The sequence below is a fragment of the Panthera tigris genome, chromosome A2 (genome assembly GCF_018350195.1).
Source record: "Panthera tigris isolate Pti1 chromosome A2, P.tigris_Pti1_mat1.1, whole genome shotgun sequence".
Taxonomy (NCBI): domain Eukaryota; kingdom Metazoa; phylum Chordata; class Mammalia; order Carnivora; family Felidae; genus Panthera; species Panthera tigris.
In genome coordinates, this window is record NC_056661.1 from 26,064,096 (window position 1) to 26,076,264 (window position 12,169).

The 12,169-nt window shown below is 50.2% G+C and overlaps 1 protein-coding gene across 1 annotated transcript; it reads left to right on the forward strand.

Annotated features, from left to right (window-relative positions):
• Nucleotides 1-2,177: 2,177 nt before the first annotated feature.
• On the forward strand, nt 2,178-5,751 carry LOC107179842 (protein ATP6V1FNB). The gene is made up of 3 exons (XM_015538522.2): nt 2,178-2,265; nt 2,372-3,007; nt 5,347-5,751. Exons 1-3 carry the CDS (start codon nt 2,178-2,180, stop codon nt 5,469-5,471), a joined length of 849 nt encoding a protein of 282 aa, XP_015394008.2. The 3' UTR covers nt 5,472-5,751.
• The last annotated feature ends 6,418 nt before the right edge of the window (nt 5,752-12,169 follow it).

Here is a 12,169-nt window from a genome sequence, read left to right on the forward strand (position 1 = left end):
CCTAGGCACCAAGTCTTATGATCCCCCTTTTTTACAGGGGCATTTCCCAGGGCTCAGAGAGGTTATGTGACCTGTGCAACACCACACAGGTAGTAATGGTCAAGGCTGTGATAAAACCCAGAAAGCCTGAATCTAGGAGGCCATGAAGCCGTGCTGTGCATGCAAGGGCCTGGCTAGCAGGTGGGCACTGTCTTTGTGGGCGAACGGCTGTCCTTGAATCCATTGGAAGGAAGTACTTTAGAGTCTCCTTTATACCCTTCCACCCCCCACTACCCTCTAGGGGGTGACTGTCCACCCGCTGCACAGCCCCTGTCTTGCCATCCGCCAGAGCCTGTTGTCAAGAATAGCCGCTCCGACTGTCGTCACTGCGGTGACCGCCAGGGGTCGCCTCGGACGCGCGAACTGCGGCTGGGGAGACAACCCTGTGGTCTGGAAGGCACCGGGTCTAGGAAGCCAGGAAGGGGCACACCCACCTCTGCCCCGTCCCCCCACCCCACCCCACCCCGCAATTCCTCTGACTTTCCTCCCCCTGTCCTTCCCGCGCACGCCACAGGGCAACAGAACCAATGTGAAGTCTGCCTATTCCTCCTTTCCTTGAGCACTTTTTCTGAGCACCAACTGTATACCAGACAGTACCCCTAGAGGTGCTCTGGAGGTAACAGATGCAGGGTTGAGCAGGACAGGACACAGAAAGCACAAGCTCTGTGAGGGAGGGACATTTTGTCAGCTTTGTTCATTTGCAGCTTCTGGCACACAGAAACGCCTTCAGTACTGAAAGCACGGTTGGTGTTTACGGCCTGTTCAGACACCTTTGATTAAAAAGGTGATTGCACAATTAACCGATGACTGTTGTGAATGCTCCAGAGGAGATATGCCAGGCCCAGGCTGTCCTACTTAACCAGGTGGCTCTTAATCTTCCCAAATGCCACAAACTTCTTCATTGCCCTCGATTTACCCCTGGGAAGACTGAGGGACAGAGGACAGTCTAGACAGCCGAACCCTTTCTTACTTTGGGGGAGTCCCAGCCTGCAACATTCTGCCCCTACTCTTTGGTTACCTCGTGTTCATGGTTCAGGTCTCCAGCAAAGGGCACCTCCTCCAGGAAGCCTTCCCTGATCGTCTTCCCAACTCCCTGCTCCCCTGGTTATGAGTCTGTCTTCCCTGCTGACTGCGAAACCCTGAGGACGGGAAGCAAGTGGACTCTGTTCCTCCTCATCTACCTTTAGTACCTGGCTCTGCCTGGCAACAGGGTCAAGAGCAAATGAATGTTGGTTGAATGAATAAATGAGAGCATACTGAGCAGAGTGGAAAGGTGAGTGGCCCTGGGGCATTGTGGGTAACATCCTTCTCACCGGTACTCATGTCTGCAGCACGCTGGTAGGAGAGGCAGAGCGTGTGAGGATCCTGGAGGCTGACTTTATGGTGCTGCGGGGTGACTGGCGGGTCCTCCTCTGCCCGTGCCCCGCTCCCTGTGCCTCTCGCATGATGCTGTCACATTCTATGGCAGAATTTTGTGTCTGTCTCAAATGGGTGTGGGTTTTGGAGTCAATTCATTTGGAGTGCAACCAGATGAACATTGCTGAGCCTCAGTTTCCTCATCTGCCAAAGTGATGGAAGAGAGCCTGCCAGGAAGTCACTGTGAGGATTCCAGTGAGTGGGATCACTGGGTAACGCCTCCAGCCCACGGCCCGGCACAGAGTAGGCGCCGGCACACCCCAGCGGTGCACCCTAGGGCTGGCACGTTGTTTCTGCAGGCCTCCACCCCCCATCTGGAAAGGAGGTTAACGAGAGCCCCAGCAACTGAGGAACATGGTTTAAGGCAGACAGAACTCAGCCCAGCAGCTGGCACCTAGCAGGTACTTGTGAAACAAGTACCTTGTTAAACAGCAGGTGACATTCATGGAGCGCTTCCTCCAGGCAGGCACCGTCCCAAGTTCTTACACCCCGGTCTAATGCTTTTCTCTTAATACTAAAAGTAATTCCCGCTGTCATTCCGATGTTCAAATGATGCCAGGAAGCTATCAAGTGTCAGAGCTGTGCCTGAGGAGCTGGGGTCCAGAGTTTCCATGGCAACCCCCCGGCCAAATGTCCAGAGCTTCCCGAGGGTGGACACTGGGCCTTCTTTGGACCTGCTTGGGTGCCTGTGCATAGTAGGTGTGCTGAATAGAATAGAGGCTATGGTACCCCGTGCAGCTCCCGGGGACCCTCTGGGTATGAGGTGGAAAGAGTCCTCTGTAGAATACAGCCTCCTGCCAGGCACCCTGGGTAGGTTGTGGCCAGCCTCTGCTCCCTTTCCCAGCCTGATCTGTCCTATTGCCGGTGAGTGGCCCTAGTCCCCCTCCCCTGACGTGGCCCAGCCCCTCCTCTCCAGCCTTGGCAACCCAGCCCTCATTGGCTGCACGTATCCTTGGAGATGGACACCAGCAGAGCAAACACAGGCCCAAGAAGGGCTACGGGGCAGAATGGTTCCTCCCTCTCCTCTCCTTCCCCCTCACTGCCATGAGGGATCTGTGCACCACCCAGAACCAAGCCTGCTGGCAAGAGTGCATCCGGAAGGAGGCCGCAGCCCGGGTCGCCTGGAAGATCCACTATGGCCACAAGTACCTAAAGGGGGGGCCCACGCCCAGGAAGCGGGTCCAGCGGGCCCCCTTCGGCTCAGCCTTGGCTGCCACCAGCTCCCCTGAGAGCAAGGAGGTACAGGTCAGGTGGCCAGAGTCCAAGGGGGTCAGGGATCAGCTGTCTGGGGGAGGGGGTGTCCAGGGCCCGTCGCCCAAGGGAAACAAAGTCTGGGAGGCCCAAAGAGCAACTCAAGGGCCGTCAGTCCAGCCCAAGCCAGAGGGCCTAGAAATGAGGCAGGTTCCCCCCAGGACCCTGCAGTTGTTCTTCCAAGGCCTCTCTCACGATGGCCAAGGCCGGGCCTTGTACCTCCAGGAGCGGCATCGCCAGAAGCCTGAGGAGAAGTTTCTGTACCCGATCCTTTCATCCTGGGAGTACGGCTGGCACGTGGGTAAGGGCCACCACCATCTTGCCACTCCAGGCCTTTGTAGGCAGGCCCGGTCTTCCTCCCCAGCCCTGTCCTTCCTCACCCCTCACACGCACAAGCACGTCCCTCTGGCTCCCCCTTCTCCCAGAAGGCCACACGCCTTCACACCTCCTGACCTTTGCACATTTTCATCTCTCCACCTGGAATGTGCCTCCTGCCTCTTCCTCTGCTGGCTAACTTTCACATGTCACCTCCTCCAGGAAGTCCTCTGAAACCCTCCAGGCAGATTTGAGTGGGCCCTTGCGCTTCTACAGCTTTTTGAGCCTATAAAAGCACCAGGCCCACTGAGTTGCCATTCCTTGAGTATCCAGCTGGCCTAATGAGCCCTGTGGGTTCCAGGACTTCTTAGTTAATTTTATTAATGCCCTGCCAGCTCCCATCTTGGGGGCGCTGTGATGGTGGAACGAATAAACAAATGAATAAATGTGGACTAGGTAATGAGGCCTTGGTTTGGAATCAGGAAGTACAAGTCCAAATCCTGGTCCTTCACCTGAGAGTTGTGTGAGCTCAAGCAAGAACTTTAACTTCTCTGGGCCTTAGTTTCCAAATCTGAAAAATGGGAATACACCAGTACCTCCTTCCTATGTCACAGAGTTTTGGGGAAATCAAACGGGAAAGCACCTTGAACAGAAATTTTCCTCACAAAAGCCCCATGAGGTGGGTACAGGGCAGACATTCATTCATTCAATATGTGATCCTTTCTTTCGGGACAGCCCAGGCAGGGAGATCTGGAGTCACTGAATCCCAGCTCTGCCCCAAAATGAGCTAGGGAATGAACAAGCATGAAAGAGTGACTCAGTTTGAAATTAGGAAGCCCAGGTTTGGATTCTGGTTTGTTCATTCATTCATTTATTCATTCAGTCATTCAGCAAAGGTTTAGTGAGCACCTGAATATGTGAGGCACTTTTTGTCCCTGAGGATATGTCAGAGAACGTGAGTGTTGAGGCTATACAAAGAGTGGGGACTGAGGGGGCTCCTGTGGTAGACAGGTGGTCAGGGAAGGCCTGCTGGGAGGGGTTTGAACAGAGTTCTAAGGCATTTTATTCCATCAGATTCTTCTGAGTAGGGACCTGACCCTCTGGGCCCACAGAGTGAGTCTCAGCTTAGACACCACATGGGTCCTCTCTGCTCCTCCTCTCTTCCTCCAGCCCACAGATTTATGCCCTCTGCCTGTGAAGCCACTGCCAGGCATAGGGCCACCAGATGGAGCAAATTATAAACTACAGGATGCCCGGTTATTTGAGTTTCAGGCAAACAGTAATGTTTTAGCAGAAGCATGTCCTAGACACGGCATGGAACATACCTCTACTGAAAAATTATTCATCATTTATCTGAAACTCAAATGTAACTGACCATCCTGTACTTTATCCAGCAACCTAAACATCAGAGCCAGGGGTTCTGGATGGTTCTGGATGCCCCCTGTGTACTAGGGCAGTGCTAGGTTCAGGGCAAAGACAGGAAGACTGTTTGCCTCCATAGTGGTTGTGCTTAAGGTCCCAGATAGTTGCTCCTAGAATCTCTGGAACATTCTGTAAGCTTCTGGCCTCATGCCCCTAACCCAACCAGTTGGGGGACGGATGAGGAATAATGACCGAACTTGTGCTGAGCATCTCTCCCCACTCCCCAGCCCAGTTACAGACAGGAGCTGCGTCATCCTGGGGGTGGAAACAGCTTGGGGAAGAGGAGTTGAAGGCATTGTCTGGGCCCCAGTGGGTCAACCCCGAATGCCCTTTTACACACAGAAAGTATCCTTCTAGCGCCTGGCGCATAGGAAGTGTTCAACAAATGGTAACTGGTATTCTCCTTGTCCCTGTCCTTCTCCTTCTTAATTCAGCAGATAGGACCTGCAGCCTGTGGGCATTTGGGGAGCTAGTGCAGCCTTGGCCAGGACCCTGGGGGTTCTTACTCTGAAGTGCTGGGATGGATGGGCTATCACTAGACTAAAGGGAGAAATGTGATGAAGGGTAAGTAAGCTGGGGGTAGGGATGGGGTCAAACGAGTTAACAATCACAACGACCTGAGAGCCACCCATCAGGGCAGATCCTGGGCAGGATCTTGAGGCTACCATGCTATGCCAGGTGTGGCATATAGGTACCAGACCCTGAGAAGGAATGGGAGAGCTAAGGTAGGGATCCGGGAGCGCAAGAGGCAGCCACTATTCCTAACTGTACACAAGTATTTCACTATTTTAACCCAAGCAGTCGTGGCAGGGGGTCCCTGCTGACTCTCCACCCTTTGGGTTGGGCTAGGGCTGGTGGGAGGAACGGCGGCCCCCCCTCAGGCAGGCCTTTGCTGTGTTCCAGGGGACACAGGTGCCATGAAGGACACCAGGGCTCCGACTTATGCCAGGCGCCAGCCCATCACAAAGACCTTTTACATCAAAAGCGGCGTCTTCCATTTTCCACGGCAAACAGACCAGCTAATGTGAACTCGCTGGGGGTTCAGAAGCTGCTCCTGCTTCTTCCTATCGTCTGTGTGGACCCTGCCGAGCAGAGATGCCGCCAGCCCCAGCCACCCTCCCTCTGTTGTGTCCAGCCCTGTCTCCTGTCTACCTTGGGCACCCCTCCGGGATTCACGGTGGCCCACCTGCTGCCTCTTGTATGTCCTCAGAGAATCAGCTCCTTGCAGAGCCCCCATACCCTCCATCACCAGCAACGTGTAGGGTGCTAGCTGCTCTCCTGGGGGGAAACAGTGGGGTCTCCCACGTGCTCCAGCAGCAGAGTGGTGGGGGTGGGGGGGGCAGGGGAGGGGCTCACTAAGATCTTACTATGGTGCTAAGTGGAGGAGGGGACTCTCTCCCAGTCTTTACTTGCTCTTCATTTTATCAAAGGGACCCACAGCAGAATTGCTTGGTCCCTGTGTATCCCACAGTTTAGGGAAGAAGTGGTTTCCATGTTGACTTGCTGTTTCTCTCACCACCCACCCCACAAAGAGCCTGCATGGGTCAGGTTTGCTTTGCTGCTGTAACAAACAGCCACTACATCCCACTTGCTTTAACCAGTAAAGATGTATTTCTTACAACACAGTGCAGTCTGATGTTCAACCGGCCACCTGCCACACATGGATCTGGGGATCCAGGCCTGTCCCATAAGGTGGCTCTGCCATCTCCTAGGGCCTTGGAGTCCTTCCCTGAGTCCTTCTACATCCAACTGGGGACCAGGGAAGAGAGATGGAGAGTCGGCAGACAGCACGCCCACTCTTAACTGCCTTGGCCTGAAACTGACAAATGTTACTTCCTGTTACATTCTGTTGGTGAGAACATATCCTATGACTTCTAGATGTGTGAAGGCTGGGAGAGTTGTATCTCTCCCGGTCTGCCTCTTACCCTGAAACTTCACAGAAGAGCTAGGCCACTTAAAGCTGCAATTTGAGCTCATTTGCCTGGGTTTCCCTCATCAACTTTGGGACAGTACTTGAGTGCAAAAGAGCAAGAGGCAGAGAGTGTGAGCAAGGGCCAATGTGTGCGTGCGATTCTGCTGGAACTTGCACCGCAGCCTTGCACACCAGAGGTGCTTGGCAATTGCCTGCTGAATTTAATCAAATACCAAAGGACCTCTGGATTCCTCTAGGGCCATTTGATTGTAACATCCATTGATCTAGCAGCTCCTGAAGGTCAGGTTCAGCCTGGGCTCTTGGGGAATAAGAAGCCAGATCTGGCTCACAGCACAGGGTGAGGATGGTTGGGATGGGGCAGTGTGGGGGTGGGGGGCACCTTTGGGGCACAGAGGAGGCCCTGAAGCCAGCGTGAGGTCTTGGGACAGGCTTCCTGAGGGAGTCACCATTATTTCTGTCATTAAATGAAACAATGCTCAGAAAATGCCTAGCAAGTGCCTCTGTCCGTGAATTATATTAATTATGATGATGATGATCTCTGTCAGCAGCAAGTCTGCAAGCTGCTTAGAAGAGGATAGGCCACCGCAAGGGTAGCCTTTCTCAGTTGGAGTTTTGTAACTAGATTAAGCCCTTCCAAAAATGGTTTAAGTGACGATTTTCTCAAGTCTCTCAAGGATGATACTATGTAACTAGCATCATTCTAGAGGCATGGAAAAGAGGTTCGTTCCACACAGTGGATGTCCCAGGGTGTTAGGGCCTATTTCTTCCGGGACATTTATTTATGAACGTATTTAATGAACACCAATATGATATTTGCATGCATTTTTCTAAGGCTGCACTATGTCATTTGGTAGCTATAAGCTACCATTTGAGCATTTGAAATGTGTCCATTGAGCATTTGAAATGTGTCTCACCCAAATTGAAATGAGCTGTAAGTATAAAAGACACACCAAACTTTGAAGATTTGGTAAGATAAAACATGAAACGTATCTCATTAATAATTTTTATATTGAATTACATGTTGAAATGACCAACTTTGTCCATGCTGGGTTAAACCAGGGATTGGCAGACTTTCTCTGGAAAGGACTAGTTGTAAGTATTTTCCATTTGTGGGCCATCTAGTCTCAGCTCCAAGCTACTCAACTCTGCAGTTGTGGTGTAAAAGCAGCCATAAATAATACATAAATGAATAGGCATGGCTATGTGTTAATAAAACTTTATTTAAAAAAATAGGCAGAGGCACCTGGGTGACTCAGTCATTAAGCATCTGACTTCACTCAGGTCATGATCTCACGGTTTCTGAGTTTGAGTCCCACATCAGGTGTATTCGAGTCTCACATCAGGTGAGCTCAAGCCCTGCTTCCAGTGAACACGAGCCCTGCTTCAGGTGAGTCCCATTTCTCTCTCTCTCTCTCTCTCTCTCTCTCTCTCTCTCTCTCTCCCTCTCCCTCCCCCCTCCTTCTCCTCTCCCTCTCCCTCTCCCTCTCCCCCTCCCCTCCCTCTCCCTCTCCCTCTCCCTCTCCCTCTCCCTCTCCCTCTCCCTCTCCCTCTCCCTCTCCCTCTCCCTCTCCCTCTCCCTCTCCCTCTCCCTCTCTCCCTCCCTCCTGGGGGGTTTTATCTCTGTCTCTCTGCCTCTTGCTGTTTTCTCTCTCTCCCTCCCTCTCTCTCCCTCTCTCTCTCCCTCTCTCTCAAAAAAATAGGCAGTGGGCTAGATTTGACCTATAGCTTGTCATTTACTGACCCCTGGGTTAAATAAGATATATTACCAAAATTAAGTTTGCTTTTTTACATGTAGCTATTAGATTTCAAATTACATATTGGCTCACATGATATCCCTACGGAACAGGGCTGGTCTGAGCACTTTATGAATATTAACTCTGAGGGATAACTCTTATCCTGAGAGAGGGGTGAGGGGCCGGGAATGTGTGAATTCTGATGACAACCTAAAGAAATCTCCTTGTCCTGGCTCCCCTCCTGCTGAGTGTGGAGCCCAAGGGTAGGCTGTGTGGCTGCTTCCTGGGGATATCTGAGTCTGTTACCCTGTGTTTAGGGTCCTTTGACTAAGGGAAGTACCCAGCAAGACCACCAGGTGGTGCTGTCTAACCACAGAGCACCGTGGTTGACCTGCTGGAAGCCTGCGTTCTATGCTAGACTCTGCCATTCCTTTGTTGTGTGGCCTTGGACCTCAATTTCCTCACCTGTAAAATGGGGTTAGACTGGCCTAGTGAAAACCTAAACTTTTAAGACGGACTGACCTGAACTAAGTTTTTCACTCCAGCAGAGCCACATTATGACTTTCATGGTCCCTAGGCATTTTGCCTTCATGCATCCCTTCTTCCACAAAAAATATTAAAAATTATATTTTACAACTATGTTGGTATAAATACAAATATATTAATATTATGTATTAAGGTTTTTACTTCAACCTAAAATTTTATCTTATTCCTTCTTCTGAAAGAAAACATTTCCATGGCCCTCAAAAGTATTATGAACCCTGGGGAGCCTGGGTGGCTCAGTCAGTTAAGTGACTGACTCTTGATTTCGGTTGAGGTCATGATCTCACTCACGGTTCATGAGTTCGACCCCCACATCGGGCTCCATGCTGGCAGAGGCTGCTTGGGATTCTCTGTCTCCCTCTCTCTCTGCCCCTCTTGTGCTCTCTCTCTCTCTCTCTCTCTCTCCAAATAAGTAAAATAAACTTTAAAAAATTATTTAAAAAATGTATTACAAACCCTAGGCTCTGTGCCTACTGTGCCTCATGGAAGAGTCATGCTGGACTCCACTACTTACCGGCTGTGTGACCATGGGCAGTTGTTTAACTTCTCTGGGCCTCAGTTTCCTCATTTATAAAATGGAGATGACAACAGACCCCACCTTTTTGGTGCCATGGTTGGAATTTAGTGAGAGAGTGCATGGCATGACTTCTTAGAGCAAGCCCTAGTCAATGGTAGTAGCTATTATTATTATTATTATCTTCTTTAAGGATATTTTCTTTTTTTGATGTTTATTTATTTTTGAGAGAAAGAGAGAAAGCAAGCAGGGGAGGGTCAGGGAGAGAGGGAGACCCAGAATCTGAAGCAGACTCCAGGCTCTGAGCTGTCAGCACAGAGCCCAATGTGGGGCTCGAACCCATGAGCCATGAGATCATGACCCGAGCCAAAATCGGACTCTTAACTGACTAAACCACCCAGGTGCCCCAAGGATATTTTCTAACCTCCATGAAACTATTAAAATATCTCAGGGGTGCCTGGGTGGCTCAGTCGGTTGGGCGTCTGACTTCGGCTCAGGTTATGATCTCACAGCTCTTGAATTGGAGCCCCACGTGGGGCTCTGTGCTGACAGCTCTGAGCCTGGAGCCTGCTTTGGATTCTGTGTGTGTGTGTCTCTCTCTCTGCCCCTAACCCACTTGCATTCTGTCTCTGTCTCTCTCAAAAATAAATAAACATTAAAAAAAATTTAATATCTCAAAATATGTCAAAAAAATAAAACGAAACTTCAGGATATTTGATGGGGGAAGTTTAAGAGTTTCCTAGAGAAGAGTGTATCAGCAGAAGGAGTTTTTGCAAATGATAAACATAGATTTTCCCCTGCCATTGGTGAACTCATGAAATAGGAACATGGACTTGTACCAATCAGCTGGAATCTGGGCCAGCTGGAGAATATGTGCAAGCCCATGTTCCTACCTCATGAGCAGATACTTGGGAAAAGTGTGTGTGTGTGTGTGTGTGTGTGTGTGTGTGTGTGCAGCATTCATCTCAGAGAAAGGAGATTTGCATGGAGATTTGAAGGCTATGAAAGCCTTAGGCCTATGGAAACAGGGACATTGTGTTTGCAGGGAAGAGGGGCAAAGAGGGGAGGAGAGCTTTAGGCTGAGAAACATTATGTATAAACTTCTGGGGCAGGACGGTGGAGGGCAAATTCAAGCAACCACAGTGAGGTTTACCTTTCTTTAGCTGATTTTTAAAAATTTTTTTTCAAATGTTTATTTCTATTGATAGAGTATGCCAGTGTGATCAGGGGAGGGGCAGAGAGAGAAGGAGAGAGAGAATCCCAAGCAGGCTCTGCACTGTCAGCACAGAGCCTGATGCAAGGCTCCATCTTACCAACCATGAGATCATGACCTGAGCAGAAATCAGGTCAGACACTTAACTGACTGAGCCACCCAGGTGCCCCTCTTTAACTGAATTTTAGTTCTCGTATCCCTGGTCCCATCCCATTTTATATCCTTCAAACATTGTTTGAGAAACGTGAATGTACTAGGAAGCACTGTCAATTTTTTAATCCCCAATTTGTACCAGCAAAAATCGCTCCCTAACTTTGTAAGTTAGGTGTTTCCATCTGGAAGTGTTTCTAAAAGAAAAATTACAACAATCCTACTACCCAATGTCTACTACTTCTGGTTCAAAAAATATTTTCTTTTAAGGATAATTATGTGAAGACTATTGCCTTCTCCAAGATGGCACAGTAGTGCCGTCTGAGTTTAATTAATGACACAAAAACTCTGTCTCCTTTTATTTTCCTGGTTTGACAACTGTCCTTATACTTGCCTTCTCCAGCCCAAGGGAAAGATATGAGCCAGGGCTGCTGAACTGAAGAAACTCCCTCCACCCTCTGGCCCCCAGCCCACAGAGACAGGATGAAGAGCATGAAAGAAATGCTGCTGTGTTTGAGGCAGGAAGGGGATGTTGATAAGAAAGAGAAAATAATAGGAATGGAAGAGGGGTATCTCAATTTCTCAAGACTCACTTGCTGAAATACTTTTTGTGATCAAAGATAAAGAAATGGAACCTTGGTCTGATTCCTCATATAGCAAAAATTCAAAGTAATTAAATGAGAGACATATGTACCCAAAGACTTAAAGTGAGCCACCCTTTGACGGAGCAAGTCCTGCTAATAAAAATATAGCCTCCACTTGTCAAGGGCTTGCTAAGTGTGAGGCACACATTCAGTGTTTTACATTCATTATCTTACTGAAACTTCACCTCTGAGGTTGATCACATCAGGGGACTGAAGGCAAGTGGCCTCCTCAGCATCCCAGAGCTCGTAGGTGGTACAGATTATGGCTCCAAAGTGAGCCTATCCCCTCCTCATGTTACCCTCTTCTCACTAAGCAGGGCCAGGAGAGTGAGTTTAAGATCTGGTTTCTCAATAACTAATGAAAGAAAAGTCTTATCCTCAGGTCTTCTGGGAGCCTCTCAAAAATGCAGGCTTTTGGGCCCCACCCCAGACCTTCTGAGACAGCCTCTGGGGGCCTGGAGCCTAGGCATCAGCATGGCGACAGGTCCCCTGGGATTCTGGGACACACCAGTTTCAAACCCTCTGGATAAAGCCAAAGCTGAAAGGTTGTGTACCACCAAGGTGTACCTTCCTTCCCCTAAAAGGCACAAGAGTTCCTTGCCCCAGTCAGGCCAGGTGACCCAAAGGGATGGGAGCATGTCTGTGACCCTGTTAAGTTGTGACCAGTAAGAAGAAGCCCCACTCTGCCTCCTCTTGCCGGGCAGAGTGGCCCCAGAGCCAGCAGGTGCCCATGGCTCCAGTAAGCTGCTCCCATGCAGAGACGGAGGGATGTCCTGTAACCAAGGAGGTCACAGGGTAGGAAGGACCAGCCGGAGCAGTGGACAGGACAGTGGTTGGTCTGGTCCACCTTCCTCTGCCTCCCCCACCGAGCACAGGGCTCTTGTCCCAGCCATGCCGCTGGCCTCTGGAATGAAAGGATCATCATCTCCTCCAGAGTAAGCTCATTTGGGAATTGCCTGCTTGACCATTTGGGACCTTGGAAATTGGATGTCTTCC